At 41.9% G+C, this 21,613-nt stretch overlaps 1 protein-coding gene across 3 annotated transcripts in view; it reads right to left on the bottom strand.

The window, feature by feature from the left end:
* Positions 1–893: 893 nt before the first annotated feature.
* The window catches only part of LOC138599311 (neuronal cell adhesion molecule-like), a 59,819-nt gene continuing 39,099 nt past the window's right edge, over positions 894–21,613 (bottom strand). For 2 of the 3 annotated variants that reach the window (XM_069670911.1, XM_069670912.1), the window contains 29 exons: positions 21,403–21,420; positions 20,959–21,064; positions 20,514–20,707; positions 20,242–20,364; positions 18,665–18,835; positions 16,511–16,622; positions 16,232–16,416; positions 15,935–16,066; positions 15,678–15,821; positions 15,484–15,595; positions 15,177–15,343; positions 14,875–15,022; positions 14,665–14,789; positions 14,335–14,364; positions 13,532–13,633; positions 13,200–13,397; positions 13,047–13,117; positions 12,710–12,935; positions 12,493–12,608; positions 11,295–11,505; positions 10,183–10,305; positions 9,895–10,071; positions 9,664–9,696; positions 9,099–9,164; positions 7,750–7,872; positions 7,492–7,647; positions 6,882–7,013; positions 6,726–6,804; positions 894–4,196 (listed from right to left, as the gene is read on the bottom strand). In XM_069670911.1, the coding sequence (XP_069527012.1) occupies positions 3,962–4,196; positions 6,726–6,804; positions 6,882–7,013; positions 7,492–7,647; positions 7,750–7,872; positions 9,099–9,164; positions 9,664–9,696; positions 9,895–10,071; positions 10,183–10,305; positions 11,295–11,505; positions 12,493–12,608; positions 12,710–12,935; positions 13,047–13,117; positions 13,200–13,397; positions 13,532–13,633; positions 14,335–14,364; positions 14,665–14,789; positions 14,875–15,022; positions 15,177–15,343; positions 15,484–15,595; positions 15,678–15,821; positions 15,935–16,066; positions 16,232–16,416; positions 16,511–16,622; positions 18,665–18,835; positions 20,242–20,364; positions 20,514–20,707; positions 20,959–21,064; positions 21,403–21,420 (3,815 nt within the window). In that variant the 3' untranslated portion in view covers positions 894–3,961. The remainder of the gene's footprint in view (positions 4,197–6,725; positions 6,805–6,881; positions 7,014–7,491; positions 7,648–7,749; positions 7,873–9,098; positions 9,165–9,663; positions 9,697–9,894; positions 10,072–10,182; positions 10,306–11,294; positions 11,506–12,492; positions 12,609–12,709; positions 12,936–13,046; positions 13,118–13,199; positions 13,398–13,531; positions 13,634–14,334; positions 14,365–14,664; positions 14,790–14,874; positions 15,023–15,176; positions 15,344–15,483; positions 15,596–15,677; positions 15,822–15,934; positions 16,067–16,231; positions 16,417–16,510; positions 16,623–18,664; positions 18,836–20,241; positions 20,365–20,513; positions 20,708–20,958; positions 21,065–21,402; positions 21,421–21,613) is intronic. The other variant, XM_069670913.1, reaches the window with a different exon arrangement.

Raw genomic sequence — 21,613 nt, 5'->3', positions numbered from 1 at the left:
GCGGCTGCGATTGGTGCACGAGAGAGGAAGGAGGGGAAAGATGCGGTTATCATGCTGCTGCGCATCCCAGACAACCGAAATAAAGCCTTTTTTTAAAGTTATCGTTTTTTAATAACCGTACATGTGACGAAGAATCCTTAAAATAATATTATTGGGTTACATTAATACCGTTATATGGTACCAGCTCGTGCAAACATTACAATAATTTACTGTATCTTGGTACATTCAGTACCTAAATAAACCCAAAAATAACCGTGTAGGCTAATAGTTCGGGCGTGGGCTATATGTAGTAAAATATGAGCACAAAACACTGAAAAAGTGCCCAAGCCATAGGCTGTATCTTACTCCCCACCATGTGCTCTGCATCATAAATGACCTTGAGATACATCTATTATTAATAACAGATTCCAGACAGCAGTTGTGATAGTAATTGATAGACGCTTTGATGCTCTTATTTTGAAATAATAATAAAAAAAAGGTTGAAAGTCGGTCACGTGGCCAATTTACACTTACAAATATCTGCTCTTTGTTGTCTTTTATCTGTCTTATTATATATATGCTTTTATTTAGTTCTCCTATCGTTCACTGTCCATATAGTATGAGCTTGAATCTTCATGTTGAATTTTTACCTGCATTTTAGCAGTTTGGTGTTTTTTTGATCGGTTGTCAAGTAGAAGAGACAGACGCACCGCGCATGCGCGCACACCAGATATTTGTTAATCTTCCAAGGATTAACTTTTGGAGGTTTATCTCTGAGGGTTATTTGAAAGATTAAAAAAAAAAAACATTATTCCAACTTTATACACTAGGTGGAGCCATGTACACACACTTTAGCATGCTGCACTGCATTAACATGTCCACAAAGAAAAACAGAGGTGATTTGAAATCCTGAAACCAACATTTATTTCATTTTTTTTAAACTTCATTTAAAATACAAAATATTTTGCAATATTATATTGTAGAGTAAAACCATTTTGACAGCCGTTCATGCTTCTCATAGCTTCAACATTAACCAGAATGTCATATTATATCATATCATATACTGTATAGCCTACTGTATGTTCACCAGCCACTAGAACATTGTGTCCAGGGTATTCACACTCCAATGTGCCAGTCTGCTTAGCTGTCCGTGCCGGCCGTCCTTCTGTATGCGCCGAATTACAGTTTCGTGTTGATTTTTAGATGCACACTCTTAAAAAGGACGTGTAAGTTTCATCTCATGTCTCGTTTAGGACAACATTTATCCAGTGTGCTGCGTTCACACACCAGAAGTTGTCCTAAATTTGACGCACAGATGTGTTTGAAATGGTACATCCTCTTTAAGTGTGTGCGTTTTTGTATAAAATACAGAAAAGGTGCGTGAATTGTCAGAGACAGAAACAATACAGGTGTCACGAGAGCTCAGTCACAAGTTAAATAATCTCCTTTGATACCTGATAGGCTAAACATTTGAGCTAGCAAATTCACCTGACGAGTTCAAAATAAAAAAAGAAAGAAAAGTTCACAGCAAATGAAAGAGTGAAAACTGTAAATCGTCTCATCTCACGCAACGCCATTTTTACCCTCCTACCCAAAATGCAGCAAGGTTGATTGAGGTCGAGCTCTCACCTCTCACCCCAACGCATCTACGCTCAATTCAAGCCTTTATTTACAAAATACAACAAAAATATCTACACGTGGAAAGCTGACGCATCGCAAACCTAAAAACTTGATGCAAGTTATGATAAAAGTAAGACGTGGAAATGTTTTCTGAAAAAAAAAAAAGTCTTGTACCTCCTGTTGGGAGTCGGAGCAGACTGCTGGACACACATAGACTGTTATCCATGGAAATTGAAAGCGATAGTTTACACCACGCACGCTGTAACACGGTAGCATGCATGTGCTGCACCCACACACACACTCATGCACGCAATCATTCACACACAAGCTTCATTCATTTACAGTAATAGAAAACTCACCGAGTGCTGCCCTGACAACATACACAGACAGAAGGTTAAATGCATAAACCAAAGTCACCAGTGTGTTTACCATTTCGCAGTGAAACAAGCAACATTTTCATTCACATTAACAGATAACACTTGTTTCCACATTCAGTATCATTACGTGGTTTTCTGACCCCTTCGTTTAAGTGCTACCAGTAACAGGAAGTCCCGCCCTGATAAAAGTCTGTGCCAGGTGGTGAGTCTGGTTCCCGTTGGCAGTTACCTGGTGAGCAGGTTGGCAGTAGTTTGGTGCTGCTGAGCAGCGGCTCCTCCTCAACATGAATGGGTTTGAAATGACGACATCACACGAGGCGTCTGACTCGGGCCTCAGATTTCCTTCATATTTCCTCTGCCTTTAATTCTTAGCTTAAGGTGTTCTGTTTGTATGTCTGTATATGTGTATGGGTATATGATTGTCAACAAGGCCATAACAATCTATAGCTGAAATTACTCCTCCCAACTAATGCCAGCGTTCATCTACGAAACGGTCATTTTAAGAGTCCATTTGTAGTAATAGTTTTCAGCCCTGTTGAGAACTATTTGAAGACTTCAGGAGGCTATTCAAGGTGTATTAGCCCAAACAGATGTGTCACAACACTAAATGACCATTTAGCTCACTATAAAGGGCTTTAGTTTTAATGTCCCTTCTGACCAACTTCTCCAACATCAGCAGAACCCTGTAGAGCTTATTTTCCATGAATTTTAAGTGTAGTTTTGAATACTAGCAACGCCTTTAGAGTTTTCCTTACAGTTAGGTGGGAGCCGAGCCTAAGCCTGTTCTTTAGATGAAGAGGGATGTAATTCTATGGATCTGAGTCACTGTTCTCTACAAAGGCACTAGAAACCGTGCTGAGAGGTTCTCGATCATCAACAACTGCAACATCTGTTCTCTCTTCGTATTTTTAGCAGATAAGTGGGGTGGAAGCACTTGACTACGACACTGGATTAAACACAACTCCGCTTGTGTTAAGGTAACGCTCAGTAACAATAAGCATAGGATGGTGTGAAGGAACAAGATTGGGAAAGAAAAGCAAAAGACAACAGAAGAAGAACAAGCGATAAAAAAAAGAGGCCGATTGAAAGTGTGGGAGTTCTGGCTGGCTGGTGTGGTAAGGAGTGACCCAACGCTGAGTTCAAAGTGTTTCGAGCCAGGTTTCCAACGGACATCCCTGACCTTGAAATATAGCTTTCTTCTTATTCTATTACATATGTACAAACAGTTCATCTGTCTAAAAAAAAGACAAATGCTAGCTTCTAGTGCTAGTGTCCACAAAGACACTGCTGCCTTTTTTTCTCTATATATCATACGCCATTGAACACTTTGACCGAAAAACAAAGGGAAAACAATAAGAGGCATATCCAGACGCTACTAAGCGTGCACCATAAACAGTCTCAACACGCAGCTCACCTTACACGAGGATGGTAAAATGCATAATAGAATCATGATTTACTCCATGCAGATGAGTGATTCGATGCTTATTTGCCTGCCTGCGGGTCATGTACTGTCGTTTGTAAAATATATATTTGGATACATGTTTAAGTATGTTAGCAAAGGAGATCATATGGCACTAACACACACACACGCACACTCGGCCACGCTTCTGCTCAGTCAACTCGTTCGTGTACATTCCTTCAGCTTTCTGTATTGCTTCTTTCTTCTTCTCTCTTCTCCTCAGAGTCCTCACATCCCTCGTTTCACACCGTCTTCCAATGAGATGGGGGAATGTGGTGTCGGTCTTTTCCGTGTTGGGTGTGTGTTGATCAGAGGTCACAGTGTGACAGGGGGGGCTGAAGATGAGGGTGTGTCAGCAGTCTTGGTGACAGGCAGCCATGATGATTCCACCATGGCAGAAGTAAGAGTCCACATCGACTGTCACCTTAGCAGCTGTCACCACAGAGGCGGTCCCCATGGTTACATTTGCCAGGGTGACAAGGAGTGGCTGTAGCAATCGTCGCAGCCAGGCCGCCGCCCCCTTTCGTTAGACGAACGAGTTCATGGCGTTGACGGGCGACGGGGCCTCCGAACTCTCGTTGCCTTCGTGTGTGTCTTTTTCTTTCTTGCCGCTGTACTGGCCGATGAAGGAGCCGTCCTCGTTGAACTGTCCGTCCCCGCCCTCCCCGTAGTCTACCAGGCTGTCATCACTCTCATCGCGGCGCACCGTCCCGTTGGACGGCGTCCGGCTGCCCTTCAGCGGCTTGTGATCCTCTGTGTCACTGTGAAGGGTAGGAAAAGGTTGGAAGGAAGGTTATTCAGAGAATAATTCATGCAAACGTTTCTTAAGTGGTCAGAAACCCTTGTGCTACAGAGAGGTCAAGCTATATATCCAAGCATTAGCATTTTACATGAGTAGTCTGGCTTCTCCACTGCACAAAGCCACCTACCGTATTTGAGCTGGTAGTCAAATAAAAATGGCTCTAAAATAATGGCCTGGGGCTTGGCCAACCTGCCAAATACAGGCTTGGGATTTTCAAATAAAGTGTGGAAATCCAAATCATGTTTGTTAATTTCATATTATATTCCAAACTGTATTTTGTAGTCACGTACAAGTGCCACAAGATGGCAGTAGCTACATTACTAGTGTTGTACAGTAGCTGTGCACCTAAGGCCGGAGATACATGCTTTTTAACCTTCCGTTGGCGTACACAACCGGCTGTGTCATGAACGTAATTGTTCGCATACTTGTCTATGCACTACGCAAGCGTCCAGCCAGCCCTAAAATCCACGTCCCTGCCTACAAATTCTACATTTCTTTGTAGCATCTGTAAATAGTGATTACCGATCTGGTAATAAATAAAAGAATATGTTCTATTACACCATTGTAATCCTTGTGTTTTGTGTTTACTGGTGTTATATAATTACATTTTTCAAATAGGCCTACAGTTTCAGTTGATCTTGGGACGGATGCGCCCTTAGCATTCGCCTATACTGCCTATGCCACGGGCCGGCCCTAGTGCACATAATAGAGCTACTATTATGTTTGTAGGAAAATGTTTGTGTTGCTTGGAAACTGTTCAGATCCAGTCAAGATCTATTGTCTGGAGTCAAATGGATTAACAAATAAACAAAAGATAATGATTTCTTGTTTCTTATTACTTTTACTAAAATAAGTCAATTGAGGAACTGCTGTATTTTTGGGTCCTATGCGCAAGGCCGCACAAATTGCAGCCGAATGACACAGCTGACACTCCAATAGACCCAGCTAGCTAGTGGCAGTCATGATGCGTAGTTATAAGCAAATTTATCTCTGAGTTTTCAACAACAGTGCTGCAAATGTTTTCACAATAAAAACCCTGATAAGAAATGAAAGGATTCTGGTAACTGAAATTGAAGCCTGCTTTTACTTTGACAGATACAGGAAGTGTAAAACTAACGACCTAATGGAGCAAACGGAAGTCAATTAATTTTTAATTTCAGATTTCAGATTCAAATAAAGGCCCTGGTTATTATTTGGGGAAATGCGGTGTGTTTGTTTGGGCTCAAGTTTACAACAAATGTGCTTAGACCCCGGTGCCACAAGCTGCAGTGACTATGCTAATTATATGAAGTTCTCTCACATTAAGAATGGGATGCCTTTAACATTATACTGAAGGGTTGTTGTACAGTGGAGCAGCTCAGCTACATCTATAGAACTTAATAGTATCATCTATTGTGTTAGTGCTGATTTAAGTCTGGTGTTGATCAGATTTAGGGTTTGTGACCACTGCTGGAGAACATTTTGCAAAGCGTGCTGTTCAGTCTCTTGCAATACTTTACCTTCACATACCATCTCTGAAATGTAATCATCCAATATGCTTTCAGTTTACATGCAATCATCAAAAATGCACTCTTATTAACCAGTCTTTTAACTTTCTGACAATATGTTAATTTGTTCCTTTTCCAGTCAACAGGTTGCAAGCTCAAAAATCAGAATTTAATGTATTTCAACTCTATTTTCAAGCACAATGCATTTGTATTAAAATAAATCAAACAAAGGAAGCTAAGGAAGTAGAAGCAGTTATTTTTAAAGGTTAAATTCTAGTGTTTAGTGTTGTAACTATGGTTACAGTGTCGACTATGCCTTCAAAGACATAGTTAACTTGATCAGTTGATGTGCTGTCTCCTTGATTTTAGTTACACTGATGTCAGAATGGTAGCTCAAATGCATGCTGGATTTCACCACATCTCTTACCTCTCTATAGACCTAAACACGGCAAACAGAGATAAGAATGGAAGCACACATGAAAAGCAATTCACGAGCCACAATGAGAGTCAAAACACAGACGGGACAAAAGCGTGCTTATGGAAACATTGAAAGCACAGTGACATCCACATTTTGTTAAAAATACACAGTTCGTTCATTCATTCAAAGCAGCTACTTTGTTTTAAACTCCTTAAAAGTAAGCCTCTAAAATCCTGAGAAGCTTTAAAGTCATAAATTCCGAGAAAAATGTGATGAAAAAACTAAAATGGAATTTGTTTTACGCTTGTTTCTAGAACAGTTAGGATACAGTTGACTTGGTCAGAGATGAGATTACTTGTTAAATGGTTTTATTTTGAAAAGCTGTTGTTGATTAGATGGCCTGTCACACACAAGAGTATTTTGTCTTGCCTCTGTGGAGTGTTGGGTAATGGAGTCTGGTGGAGAGAGTGTCTCTGCAGCCTGGTAAAATGTTCTAAATACAGTCAAATCAGGACAATGAGTAATAAGACTCACACACATGCTAATTGTATGCTAACTGTACGCTAATGTAGTCCTAACTCACCTATACTCTCCAAAAGTCCCATCATCCTCCTTCATGGGCTGGATCTCTGGGTCTTGGTGAGCATCTTCCTTCTCTTTCACTGCAGAGAAGACAAAGGTTGTTTACATCTTTGTCAAAGATTAGGGGGGAAAAAAGTGCTAATAATGTGTGCATTACCTGGATATTTGCCGCCCTTGTTCCTCTTGATAAAGCACACTATGAGGAGGACCAATATGAGGAGAGCGATGGCACACATCAGTCCGATAAACCATCCCTGGGTGGCAATGTCTACCTGCCGGCTGGGTACGGCTTTAGAAGCACAAACACAAAGACACACGAATAAAGAGGAAGGGAGGGAAAGAAGGACACAAACAGTCAGAAAAACTGTCCAAATCTCAACCCAGGTCGCTAAATGTTGGAATCTTCATGCTGAGAATCATAGAGATTAACGGAGGCTGTAAATGGAGTGATGAAATTTTAAATTGGGTTAATATACAATCATTGTTAAGACTGTAAACACACACAAAAAAAGACAAATAAAAAGTCAACAGTAAAACAATGGACCTTTTATTAATGATTTAATTGGCATGAGTTATTAATGATTTCATTGACATGATTTTATTGGCATGCGACGGACTGATTTGATGGCTACATGCTAACTAGTGGACTAACTTCCATGCTGTACATTCATGTCTGGATGTAGCATTGAATGTCTGATAACAGAAAGGGGATGGGAAAACGAGACAGAAAATACAAAGAGCATCTATCCCGAGGCATGCCGCCTCACCTGGCACCGTAACCAGCACCTCGTCTGTGCTGTGGACCGTCGGGTCAGCCGGGTCTCTAGCGACCACGCGCACCTTATAAGACGTCCCTGGCTTTAAACCTTTTATCATATGCCAGTGTGAACCGTTTACCAACTCCTTTTTCCAGTCCTCTTTACCTGGAAGTGTTATAGCGGATGGAGAGGGGTTACATTCAGGGAGTCTTTGGGAAACATACTTATTTAAATGAGTATTACTGCAAATACAAAGTGAAGCCTTACTGTTTTCTACACTATATTCCACATAAACATTTTTATGGTGTCCAAAGTAATCCCAACTGATCACCGCACCCTCCTCCGATACAGACGCGTTAACTGTGCCAAACGCAGGGCCTACAGGCGGCGCTGAGCACACAGGAGAGAAAGAAAATAAATGGCTTTAATTTCAAAGTGTATTTTCCAATTCATTAGAATAGGTTCATATGAAATCCTTTCAAAAAGCACTAGGGAGTTTGAATTTATACCCAACAAATAAACAAGGATTGTAAATTAAATTATTATTGCAGAAAACAAAGAACAAATCTGAGGTTTTCCACCAAGTAATTTCAAGTCAACTGACTTAAAAAGGAAATATATCCTTTTTACTTCCAGTTTAAGGATTGGATTAAAAAATGTAAATTGGATCACAGCCTAAATTTACCAAAACATAAAAGGTTTATGGCCTGTGTCCTCAAACGGCAATTTTTGCGCTGGCACCTACTTTTTTATACAACACCAATGCAGTTCAGCGCTTCCAGTGCAAAATACTCTGGGCGTCTGCTGTTTAGTGTCGCTGCGCTCACAGTGCTCCGAGGTGAAAATAGTTTAACTATTGGAACACCGTCACACTCGTCAATGTCACTTCTCCCTCCTTGACCAATCAAAATCAAGAAGGGGCGGGACTTACGATATCAACTTTGTCAACAACAATGGCGGAGAAGAAGCTAATTCATTCGTTTTTTTGAGGGTACAATTTCCAGGTCTAGAGTAGCTGACCATTGTTTTTCCGTTTTCTTTGTAAAATGTTCTTGAATAAAATCAAATATTAAGCATACAGAGCAATTTAAAACAGACCTCACTACCGCGGGAAGCGGAAAGACCGCCAGACAACTTTCGTAACCTAGCAACAGTAAGCGCCGGTGAGGAGCGCTCTGAAATTGAGGTTGTGGTGGTCGTCAGCACAAAAACACGCCGTTAGGGGACACAGGAACGTAGACTTTGGGTTTCTGTCCAACCTACAATGTCAGTTTCAGAAAAATATCCCACTAATTTGGGTAACACCGCTGTTGTGTAGTGTCAGATCCTTCCAGAACATAGAAACAGGTCAGTAATATAGCTGTTGAAATGGCCATCTCAGTGAGGTATTTTCATTTGTTGTCTTTAATCAAGCCAAACAAAAACCAAATTAGATGACAGAAATTGAACATAAATCAACTTACAAAATTGTTAAACATATTGAGAGTGTGATATTGACCAAATATTATTTTTCTATTAATAAAACTAACATTTTAAAGACTGAGATGCACCATTTTTTTTTTAGCAGAGCAGAGAATATAAGGGGAGGTAGAGGGGGACACAGTGAGTGCTTGTACCCTTGTGAAGTGGGGGATGCGGAGACTGAGTGATGGGGGAGGTTGGGTGAGGGGGCTCTGTGGGGCCTGAAAGAACACGGAAAAGAGTGAGACAACACATATACCCACCACAAGAGACGACAAACAGTAAAAAAAAAAAACCTGCAGAGCCAGTGTTTTACAGTACAATTTGTTGCTGACATGCTGAGCACAGCAGCATGCATGTTATTTAAACCATATTCTCATTATATATCTACATAATACATCTGTTTATAATGTGTTAGTGCAGGACAAGCATCATGCTAGAGGCTTCTAATGAAAACATTCATTAGAAGAGGGTAAATACAAGACGTAAACACCGCAATATTAAAACTATGTTGCATTAGGTGCATCCTATTCTCTCGGAGGAGGACACAAACAGGGTTGCTGGCAGACTCATCCATTAATCCTACTTATTCAGACATGCTAACCTATTAGCATGCAGGGATAATTCGACTAAAATAACATAAAGTTAGGTTCTTTTTCTGTTTGTTATATCTGACGATATATTTAACATGCAGGTGCTTCCAGTGGCAACTCGGGTTACCTTTGCCCGGCACTACAGTGGGCTGAGTGCGAGCTTCAGAGAGAAGAAAAAAAGAGAGAGATAGAGGGGGTATAAGGTGTGGAAAGCAGCACTTTTAAGCTCATAGCAACCGGTAATATCAGATTCTTACCCTTGCATTCCTTATTTCCTTTCCACTGATTTAATACTGTAACCTTTTCCTCCGATTGTGCCTGTAATTTGCTGTAAATGGCAAAACTATAAATAACCCACCTGTGTCCATGATCGTGAAGGCCTCCTCTGTGATGATGGGGCCAGAGCCCTTGATTGTCTTTGCGCTTAAGTAAAACTTGTAGAGCATGCTGGAGTTCAGGTTGCTCAGGGTGATGGTGGTCTCGTTGGATAGTAAGGTCATGACCTTGACGGGTCCGAGTTCGTTGGTGTTGTTGACTGCAGAGACAGAGAGAGAATGTGGAAGACATAAAAAAAAAGAAGATGGAGAAGGTGTAAAATTAGAAAAATTAAGGGAGTAAAAGGTGTGTCAGGCAGCTGGTAATCTACCTGGTTGGTATTTCAGCGTGTATCCAGCAAGGCGTCCATTGTTGCTCGTTGGTGGGCCCCATTCCAGAGTGAGAGAGTCCAAACTGGGGTTTAGGACATTCAGAAAAGAAGGAGGTCCCGGGACTGAAAACAAATCCAGAAAATGATTAAGATCAGGGTTGTGACATATAATTGTCAGTTTTAATGGGTGATCCATGAGGTTTTAAGGATGTCACATGAGCTTTTAAGGGTGTAACATGAGATTTAAAGGATGTTCTATGACGCGTTGATGCTGGTATTTCAGACCCCGGAAGACCCGCTAATAGATGCCGATTGTCTCTTTTCCCATTGCCAGTGGAGTATACTTCCTTTCGGTCTCTTTTCTGCTGACGTCACATTGGTGCCAGAAACAGGGTTAGTAAATAGTGAAGATGTTACGGAGGTTAGGTCTTTATTGTATCTATTACTCATTCAGTCTGTTTAACAAACTCGGCGCTGACACATTTGGAACGATGTTAGAACGCTGCTCGGATGGAGACGGGCAGAATTTGTAGCTGAGATGAAAAGGAGTCGCAAAGTTATTGACGGAGCATAGCATCGAGCCGGAAAGGGGGTGGAGATTAGCGTGTCGACCCAGGTTTTGTGTTCCCATCATTGCCGATTGCAGCCGGGGCGATAATTACCCAGCTCTACTGCAGAGTCATTTGACCCGGGTCTGAATGCCGGTTGTAACCTTTCCCACAAAACAAAAAAGCCGGGTGTTAGTGGGTGTTTTGACCAGTGGGAAAGGGGCTATAGATTAGGGGGGTTGCTCGATGCTTGTTGGGATTTTTAGCCAGTAGCAGCAGCAGTAGCAGCAGCAGGAGTAGTAGCAGATACAGTAGCATTATTAGTAGGAATCAAAAGGCAGATATAGCACAATAGGAGTTCTAATGTATTAAAATGTTTGGTGCAATACAATTTCAGCTATGATAACCCATATAAAATTTGGATTGTGAATGTATATTGGGACAGACTTGTAAAAACCTTGTCAACCTTCCCAATAATTGTGATTTAAAAACCGTGTCATTGCTTGTTTCACTACGCTCTAGGCATAAAGAACAACCAAATCAATCAATGTCAGCCGTACGCACCTCCTTCAGGTGTCTCGAATTTCTTGCTGGGGCTGGGGGGCCCCTCTCCTTTGCTATTGAGGACCCTGATGGAGAGGTTGTATACGCTGTAAGGCTGGAGGCCCGGCAGACGTCCCTCGCTGCGATTCCCGCTGAACGTCAGAACCTGCTCTTCCTGCTGCTCTGGCTCGCCCTCTGGCTCATGCAAGCCACGCTCGCGACGGTAGTACACCTGGAGGAAACACACCAGGAATTCATATTATATAGCTGTTACATTAGCCTGAGGCACACCTTAGGTCTTCAGACTTCAAAAGCAGTGCCTCGTGCTCTTGACTTTAAAGAAACAGTTTAATCAAACAGAATAAGTGCATCTTTTGCTGTGTGCACATTACGAACTAATTCTGTCCAGATACAATGGGTTTAGACAGGTTTAAGCTGTGCATTTTCAGTGATACTTTTTTGTTTTTTGGTAGAGTGTAACAAGGACTAGTTTGTGTGGAGAAAACAAGTGTGCACAAACATCTCAGGTTGGACTTATTTACAGCCAGTTTTTCCCTGAAAACTCCCTGAAAGAAGCCTATGTAAGACCTGGCTTAAATTGTAAAATTGCTTTACAAAACAGCCCTGTGCACACTCAGTCACAAACATTTGCATTTGGCAGGAAGTTTAAGCACTTGCATGTATTTGGCTCCTTCAACACAACTTTACAGAGTGAAGGAAAGCATGTCCTACATATACACACTGACTGCTAATCAGTTATCCAATGAAGAGTAGACACATCGATGGCCATCCTCCGAAGAAGTTACACCGACAACACATACCTGCCAAAATAAAACAATGGATGTTTTGGGTATGCCCTTGTAAAGGAATGAATAAGTTCTATAGCATCGAATGGTAAACTAGACTTTCATGTTCTTTTGTGTTGTTTTTCCCCCGTATAGTTTGGCCATGAATTGTTGGTTATATCTGACGAGCAAAAAAGTAGTTCCGTCTGCTTTGGATTTTATTTTGAAATGTCTGTGTTGGCGGTACATCTTCCTGAGGGGCGGGCCAGTTTGTTGCTACGTCTCATTGGATAATTGATAAAGAGGCAGACTTTGTGGAGTGTGTATAAATAAGAGGTCCTTTCTCCCGTTCTGTAAAAAGCAGTGTTTGGGGCTGGGTGCTAAATGCATCAACTAAAGCCATGCTGTTGAAATCACCATTTATCAAACAATACCTTGTATCCCTGTAGTTTCCCTCTGACTGACGGGAAAGGCACAGGCTCCCAGTGAACTTCAGCGAGTGTGCTGTTGTGAACCATGACCTGCACACTATCAGGAGCAGATAACGGCACTGCAGAGCACACAGAGAAAGAGTTCGGATCTTGTTCCAAGTCACTACAGTAATTAACAAAACAAATCCCTTAAAAAGTAGATGATATTCAGTTCACTCACCGTCCTCTCCAGAGAATCCAGTCACGACCTCGGGCTCTGGGCCGCTGCCATAATCGTTCACAGCTTGAACCCTGACCTCGTACGGCACGTAGGTTGGAGTTCCGGTCACGACAAACTGGGAAACGTTGGCTACGTTCTTTGAGGACCATTCGTCATCCACGTCCTTCTGCCTCCACTGCACTTTGTACTCCAGACTGGGTCCATTAGACTGGAATCCTGTCAGAGGCTGGACAGAGATTTAAAAACAACACACTATAATAACCTGATTTTTCCTGAGATATATTTACATTCAGTATCGCATAAGTGACTTCCTGTCTAAAAAAAAGGGATATCTTACTGTCCAGGTGATGACTAAGTTGCCAGGCTCTGTTCCACCTCCCTGAACATTTGATGGATTGTCATCAGGAGCTAGGAAAACAAACAAAAAGCTTAAATCAGTGATTCTCTCACATATTGTCTTTTTTTATGGAGGGGTGGCATTTTTCCTCACCTGCAGGGTTAGTCCTGTATTGGCTTGAGGGCTGGCTGGGATCGCTATAGCCAACATGATTCATGGCCAGGACTCTGAAGGAGTAGTAGACGTAAGGAGAGAGGTTTAACTGTGCCGTGGTGCTGGTACCAGCCACCTCTGTGAGGTTCAACCAAACTCCTGGCTGGTGGAGAAGATCCTCGTATTGGATGAGAAACTCTGGGGAAGACGATAAGGATTCAGAGGTTAAGACTTTGAGGAAGAGCAGACAGAATAGACTATAGTTTCTCTCTCATTCTAAGTTTGGCATTGGAATAATTTAGTTTGAGCAGCAATGGCAAAACATTTCATACTCTGTGTGGGACTGTTGTTTTCGTCTCCTGGGATCCAGGTGAGCTGAACGCTCCTCTCTGTCTGGTCCGTCAGTTCCAGGTCAGTCGGAGGGTCAGGTTTCTCTGCGAACACAACAGGGAGCCAAGAACCAAAAGAATGAATATTGGCTTCCTGCGATTGATTACAGCGAGTCCTTGTTAGTATTTTGACTAAAACATGTCACTAGAAAAGGAAAAAAAAAGATTACTACAGTAAATGAGGTGGGGGATAATCTACTGTGATACATACTATAGCTTAAATTTGGCTTTCGTATCTTTTTGATAAAAAGGCCATGGAATAAAACAAGTGTTCAGTGTATAGTATATATAAATTCATTAATACACAGGAAGCAGTTTCTATAAAAATGTTATCGTCTATTTGTCAGGAAAACCTTGTTTCCTGTTGTTTTATTGAGAAATTACAATATAATGTGTGCAATTAAACATGTAAGACCAGGAACACCCACACAGGTGTTTTCACTTTTGCCTAATTAGCCCCCTGCAATCAGTCTCAGTCTGCACATGCCCACAGCTGAGAGGAGCTCTAATCAGGCAGGTTAAGTGAAAACACCTGTGTGGGTTAACAATGGGCGGGCTGAGGTTGTGTATTTTCCAAATGTTAGGGATTTCAGAACAGCTTAAACATGCAAAATACCTACCTGGTATATAAAAGATAAATCACGTAAATCACATGGTACAATATGAAGTAAAGACGCAAAAAGAAAAATCAACATTAAGGTGAAATGGAGGCACAGAACTGATGCTAATCTGTGGACATAGATTACCGTAGACAATAGCCGGAGTAGGAGTAGCCTCTGAGTGAGCGAGAAGCAAGAGTACAGTACAAGGAGAGATCAGAGGTTAGTAGCATTTATTGGAAAAAGCGGGAAAGAAGAGAATATACTGACACTAAATTAGATTAAAACTGTCATGCTCAAATTTGAAAGTGGTCTAAATAAAGCTTTAGGTACACTTCCACAAATACAAAGGACTTATCTGTTTATTTGGGATTCTGTTGAGTCGAAACCAATCACAATATTTCCGAATCAAAATCCCCAAACTCCGGCAACCAGAGCGCAAAAGACCCCAAAATGCAAGTTCATCTGTGCACCCACCTACGACAGTCAGCATGGCACTGGCAGAGTCCTGGTCCAGGGTGGTATTCATGATGCAGGTGTAGGTGCCCTCATCTCCATCAGTCACATCTTTGATCGTCAGACTGTCCGTGTCCACCACAAACCTGAGTATCACAAAGGGAAAATGCATCTTACTTTCCCCTGAGGTAAAAACAAGTGTTAAGATCAAATAAATGAGTGTCTTTGAACCTCTCGTCATCAGGCAGCTCTCCATTGTCTTTGAGCCAGGTCATGGTGGGGATGAGGGACGGGTCGTGTTTGACTTTGCACTCGAACGCAGCGCTCATTCCTCTCTGCACCACCTTGTACTCTGGCTGCTTCAGGATACGGGTCGGCTCTTGAAAGTGGAGAAAATTAAGAATTTATTTTGATAAATAACACAACTTGATGGCCAGATGTCCATATAATTATAGAGGCCCAAGATACAGTCTCTTTATGAACTACTCGTCTTTTTAATAGAAGAGTCTAGCTGTGACTGGTCCACATCTGACCTTTAACCTGCAGGTAGACATGGTTCTCCTTGATCCCCAGGTTGTTGGTGGCAATGCAGGTGTACTTTCCACTGTTTAGAGGCTGGGCCACATGGATCTCCAGTGTGCCGTTCTCATGGATTATAAAGGCTTCGCCATTCTTTATGCTGGTCTGACTGTCTTTGAACCTTCACAATAAAAGCAACCAACACAGGTTTATTATCTAATTTCTTCCCTTTGATTCTTACAGGCTTTACCCATGCAAACATGTGCATACATATCAGTCTTAAAGAAAGAATTTCAGCATGGTAAAACCTGTAAATCTTACCATGTGATGACAGGTATTGGTGAGCCAAATGAGGAACAGTGAAGTAGCGCAGGGTTGTTGGTGATGACCTGGTACACTTGGTTGGGTGGGGTGAGCACCCTTGGTGGCTCGGCTAAGAGACAAAACACAACATCAGCATCAGCTCTGGATTTCCCCGTCTCCTTAACTGGCTTGTGTATTTCCAATCAACTCACCAAGAACGTTGACGAAAGCGTTTGCCATCAGGTAGCCAAACTCATTGGACGCATTACACTGGTAGACAGCACTGGAGCCTGACTGCACGCCGCTGAGAATCACGGTGTCGTCATCCACCTTGCGAGTGTGGTCCTCTGGTGCATCTGAAGCAAGATGAGAGAAGAGACAAGAGGGAGTCCTTAAGAGTTGAGTTGTCGAGTGCTTTGGATGTAAGTGTGTATAAATGTAATATGTCCCATGGTCGTATTATACTCACTCTCTATGGAGACTCCGTTGACGAACCAGGTGATCTTCGGTTTGGGTTCCCCGTTGACTCGACACGTCAGGATGCCGGTCTCGTTTGGGGCGAGGATCAGGTTCCTGGGAGCACTGACCCAGAAAGGAGCCGCTGTGGACGACAAAGAGAAAAACATTTCAAGATGCAGCTAAATGATGTACATTCTCTTGGAACTACAGAAGAAGCCCTACCAACTCTGATGAGATGATAAACAGAAATTACTCCACAGTGCACCACTTGAGTGAAACATGCAAATAATCCGTTGAGATTACACACCTTTGACAGTGACCTTGATGATGTGGTGCGCATTTCCCAGGTTGTTCACCGCTGTACAGCGGTATTCGCCACCATCACCTTCATTCACATCAGAAATCTTAAGTGTTTTCTTGTAGTTATGAAAGGACATCCTGCTGCTCGGCAGCTCTCCTCCATCCTTCTGCCAGGAGATCTCTGGAGTGGGCCTGTCACAGACAACATTTAGCACATTTGTTTTTATCTATTTCTGCATTTTGTTTTTCGTTCATTTTTGATTAAATGTTTTGTGTGCCTACTTACAAGCCCTCAGCGATGCATTCCAGCTCCAGAGTCTCACCTCTCAGAACCATCTTGGTGCTGGTGGCGCCGAAAGGCATCATGAAACCAGGGCGGCGCTCCCCCTCTGGGCTGTCTGAACACATGAGGACACAAAACCAATCAGAACCAGACCACAACATGAGATTTAAAGGGTCCTCTTGCTATAGAGTGACCCTTAAACATGATTGGGGAAACCGAGGACCATATATACTCTCCAAGTAATTGATCAAAGTTGGTGGAAGGGATAGTAAAGGAGTGAGTGATGAGCCAACACAACATATTATATATATTTTTAGTAAGACCTATAATATAGCAAAGGAAATCTCCAAAGAAGTAGCTGTCTCTTTGTCGCTATTGAAACATGGAAGTCCTTCAGGAAAAGCAACCCTCCAGCCTTAAACACGTCCCTCACTGATCAGCTATAACATTATGACCACCTGCCTAATGTTGAGTAGGTCCCCCTTTTGTGCCAAAACAGCCCTGACCCGTCAAGGCATGGACTCCACTAGACCTCTGAAGGTGTGCTGAGGTATCTGGCACCAAGACGTTAGCAGCAGATCCTTTTAGTCCTGTATGTTGCGAGGTGGGGCCTCCATGGATTGGACTAGTTTGTCCAGCACATCCCACAGATGCTCGATTGGACTGAGATCTGGGGAATTTGGAGGACAAGTCAACGCCTTGAACTCGTTGATGTCCTCAAACCATTCCTGAACCATTTTTGCAGTGTAGCAGGGCTGAAAGAGGCCACTGTCATTAAGGAATACGGTTTCCATGAAGGGTTACAATGGTTTACATGATGTTTTGGTACGTGTCAAAGTAGAATCCACATGAATGGCAGGACCCAAGGTTTCCCAGCAGAACATTGCCCAAAGCATCACACTGCCTCCGCCGGCTTGTCTTCATCCCATTGTGCATTCTAGTGCCGTGTCTTCCCCAGGTTAGAGACGCACACGCACCCGGCCATCCACATGATGTAAAAGACAACATGATTCATCAGATCAGGCCTCCTTCTTCCATTACTCCTTCATCCAGCTCTAATGCTCATGTGCCCATTGTAGGCGCTGTCACAATTTGGCCCTTGTTAAAGTCGCTTGCATCCTTACGCTTGCCCATTTTTCCTGCTTCTAACACACCAATTCCACTTGCTGCCTAACAAACAACCCTAACCCTAACCCATATCTCGTTACAGGTGCCATTGTAACAAGATAATGAATGTTATTCACTTCACCTGTCAGTGGTCACAATGTCATGGCTGATCGGTGTAAATAAGATCATCCTCCTGTACTTAAGAAGGCAGAAAAAGGCTAATGCAATGTTGGCAGCCATATTGGATATTCATTGAGCTTGATTGGATAGATCATTAGGTCAGTCTGGATTACTGTGTGTGTGCTGAATGATTCCAGGGAAGATGCAGTTAGCTGACATTTAATGTTACTCATGCTCTGAAGGTTGCTCAGATAATCTTAGGCTTGAATGGAGATCATAAATATGGCTGTTTTGCCAGATAATTATGTTTCATGCATTTTCAGTCAAGTTCTTTTACATTTAGACCTTTAATTTGCAAAAGGAATCACTCCGAAAAACACCAACAGGATTCAATTGACAGAAACTGGAGAGAGGAGTTTGTTAATGTGTTCACAGAGGAGGGGGTCGAGGAGTTTGCCAGGTGTGGTTAGGCCAGGGAGTAAAAGCAGGACTGGGTTCACACTGAGGGGGCTGAATGGGGAATAAACCAGCAGCACTCACCACTATAGAAATCAGTGATATTGTATAAAGCAGCCACAGTCTCATTCAATGTTTCCACTGTAATGTAATAGAACATTATAAGCATGCAAAAAGCTTGGACAAAGAAACAGAAGGCATTGCTCCTCCTGTTTAACACATGCATTATTTTGAAGAAAATGCATTGTAAGCACAGAAACGTTATGGTTGTAAGAATACAGTTACATTATTATGACATGGTGATATGTATATTCAGACATTGCTAGGGAAAGTAGGAAAGAAAAAACAGCATAAAAATGAATGTAAAGCTAAGGCAAGTGTGGATGAAATGGGAGTAACACCAGTTCCCATTTATCAGAAATTAAATGCAACTAAATGGGAAAATCTTCGGATGGAATTTTTAGCTTGACTTACTGTTGAGCACAGTGACGGAGATGGGCTGTTTCTGCTGGATGGTTTGTGTGTGAGGGAAGCGTGCGTAGCAGATGTAGTCCGGCCTGCTGTCTTCTGGGAGAACATTAGAAAAGTACAAGTCTCCGTTCAGAGCCTGAGAGACGCGTTTGTCCAGCGGGAGCCTCTGGAAATCTGAAAGACAAGAAGGAAAAGACACATAAAATTATATATGGAAACACTTTATATTAAGGTCCTTGTAATAAGCATTACTTAATCATAATTAAGACCCTTATAAGTCCTTATAAGATGCTTAATAACATTAAAGAAATGTTAAAGCTCCTGTGAGGAGTTTTTCACTGGTAATGAAACAGCCTGAAACTGATTACTCAATATGACCTACAAAAGCAAACCAGACCAGCGACAACATTGATTATTTCTATATAGTTATTTTTAATGCCTGAAACCGCTGGAGGGGGGTAGGTGTCAGATGTAGCGGTTAACTGCACGTTGCCTTTGTTTATATTTTCCAGGGCAAAAATGTAAAGTGAGTGATACATATGACAGCAGGATGAGATTTTTTGTTAAAAACCACCACTTAAGCATGTACAGGACAAAATCAGCAAAGAGATAAGAGGTACGGCTTTGTCCACAGGGGGCGCCAAAATCAACACAAACCGAAAGTTCCTCACAGGAGCTTTAATAAGACTACAGGGTAAGTGTTAGAATCAAAATCATGTTTATTGTTAGATATAGGACATGTAAAGCACTTATAAGAACCTTGTACACAACTTATAGACAGTTTAATAAAAGCCTTATAAGTTTCTTATTGTTTATAATAGCATTACAAACTCATTTATTGAGTCTAACTCACTTACCCATTGTTAAGCCTTAAGCTTTACAGCTGCTTTATTAAGATTAATACATACTTTATTATGCGATAATTAGCAATTAACAATGTGCTTATTAACAGTGAATTAAGCTTTTTTGCAGCTGCTGGATCTAAGACGAGAACAGTGCCTATTTTAGGTTAATAAACCCTTTATTATGCAATTATATAGTCTTATTAACATCTTTTAAGGACTTATAAGGGTCTTATGACCTATTAGCTAACGTTTATTACAAGGACCTTCATATCAAGCGTTATCAAATATATTGTTAATATACATAACTTGTTATACATGTATTTCATAAGATTGGTTAATGGTTCCTTGGGGTCCATGAGGCCTATTTTCCATCAATTCTTTCCACATATACCTCTTGATTTAACATAATTATCATCCTTTTTTCCTCTCTATTTCTGTCTATTTGATCTTTCTTGTGTCTGTTTGTTTTATTTTTGTTTCCTTATTTAATTGAATTCTGCTTAGGTAACCTCTGGTCTTTATTGTCCTAAAACAGAAATTATGTTCATCCTTTGTCGTATTTGAAATGTAGAAAAAAGTGGTGAGAACAGTCATATGACAAGTCTAATGACTACTGAATGCTGAGTACATATTTACAGAGTGTAATCCTTCATTTGTCTTGCATCGTTCCATTGAATGAATCCTGATGTCCTTGAACCGTGTGTGTGCAGTTACGTATGAATGCAACAGACTCACTGTTATCCATCCAGAAGATGACAGGAGGGGGCAGCCCTGCAGGCGGTCGGCACTGCAGCACCAGGGAGACCCCCATCTGCACCACAATGGCCTCATTTCTCTCCTTCGACCACAAGGGGGACCCTGCGAGTCACAAACATCAAATAAAGGCTCCCTGTCGCTTTAAAATAGCATAGATGACATTCATTTATTCATATTAATACCTAAATTGGAGCTCAAATCTTTGAATAAGCAATGGAAATAGTGTAATTTAATAAAATCTGAGGTCTTACTGGACTGTCTGATGACGATGTTGTTGGATACAGCCGTGCCGTGCTCGTTGTGGGCCGTACACTGGTACGTTCCCTCATAAGCCTCGGCCTTTTCCCCGCTGATGTCGATGACCAGAGTTCCTGATCCGGGCTTCATCAGGACTTTAGAGTCTTTCTCTACATCAAAGTGGGACCCATTTCTTGTCCAGGAGAAGCTAGGATCAACAACAAAAATAATTATATCTAGATTCTAAAAGCTAGAAGCCAAGAAAGAAGCAGAAAGGTACAGCGCGTTTGTTCAAATCAGGAAGCATTTGAGTAAGTGGTTTCTTAGCAGGGGGTTTGGCTGATTGGCTGGACCATAAAACTGATAAAAACTGTTGATTTCTTCAACATATTATGATTTTATGAGCTTTTGTTCTTAAGAAATACGCTAGCAAAGTGTTGGGAGGAGTGATCTTCTCACCTGGGATGAGGCTTCCCCTTTGCCTCACAGTGGATGACGATGTTCTCCCGGGGATCAAAGATGTAATCCTTCGGGGACTGTAGCGTTATAGTGGGGGGCTGGGGCACTGCAGAAACATGAATAGAAGCACAGTTCACACTCGTACTACGATAAGTAAACACGGCACACTCTTACTGACAGAATCAAGGATGTGCAACAACATGCAACAAGCATTCAGTCAAACTCGACGGTCGTGTGTGACGCCATCCGGAGCTGCAAACAAAGCCGCGACACATCTAAGCCGATGACAGCTTACCTGTGCGTGAACTGACATAAACAGAGCGCCACTCCAAAACAAGCAAGTCACTTCACACAGTAGCACTGTTGACATAACTGCATGCACTTCTAACATGGCTAGGATCAACACAAGTAAAAATAGTCACAGCGGTGTTTGTGGCAACTTACATCCTTCCAGAACTTTAGCTTTTTGTCCACCGTGACACGCCGTACCACAGTGATAGAATATGAGGGAAAGGTGTTAGTCTTTGTCAGGAGTAAACCACATGTTCAGGTGAAATAGTTGCACGTTCAAGTACTTTTTTAGCAGCTTATTGAGCCTGCCTCTTTGCGAATACTTAATAGGCTTCAGTTTAATTAGGCAGGCGCAATAAATGCA

The sequence above is a fragment of the Semicossyphus pulcher genome, unplaced genomic scaffold (assembly GCF_022749685.1).
Source record: "Semicossyphus pulcher isolate SPU_LCO1_2020_fin unplaced genomic scaffold, fSemPul1.0.p SCAF_20, whole genome shotgun sequence".
Lineage (NCBI taxonomy): Eukaryota > Metazoa > Chordata > Actinopteri > Labriformes > Labridae > Semicossyphus > Semicossyphus pulcher.
This window is presented reverse-complemented; position numbering and strand designations above follow the sequence as displayed.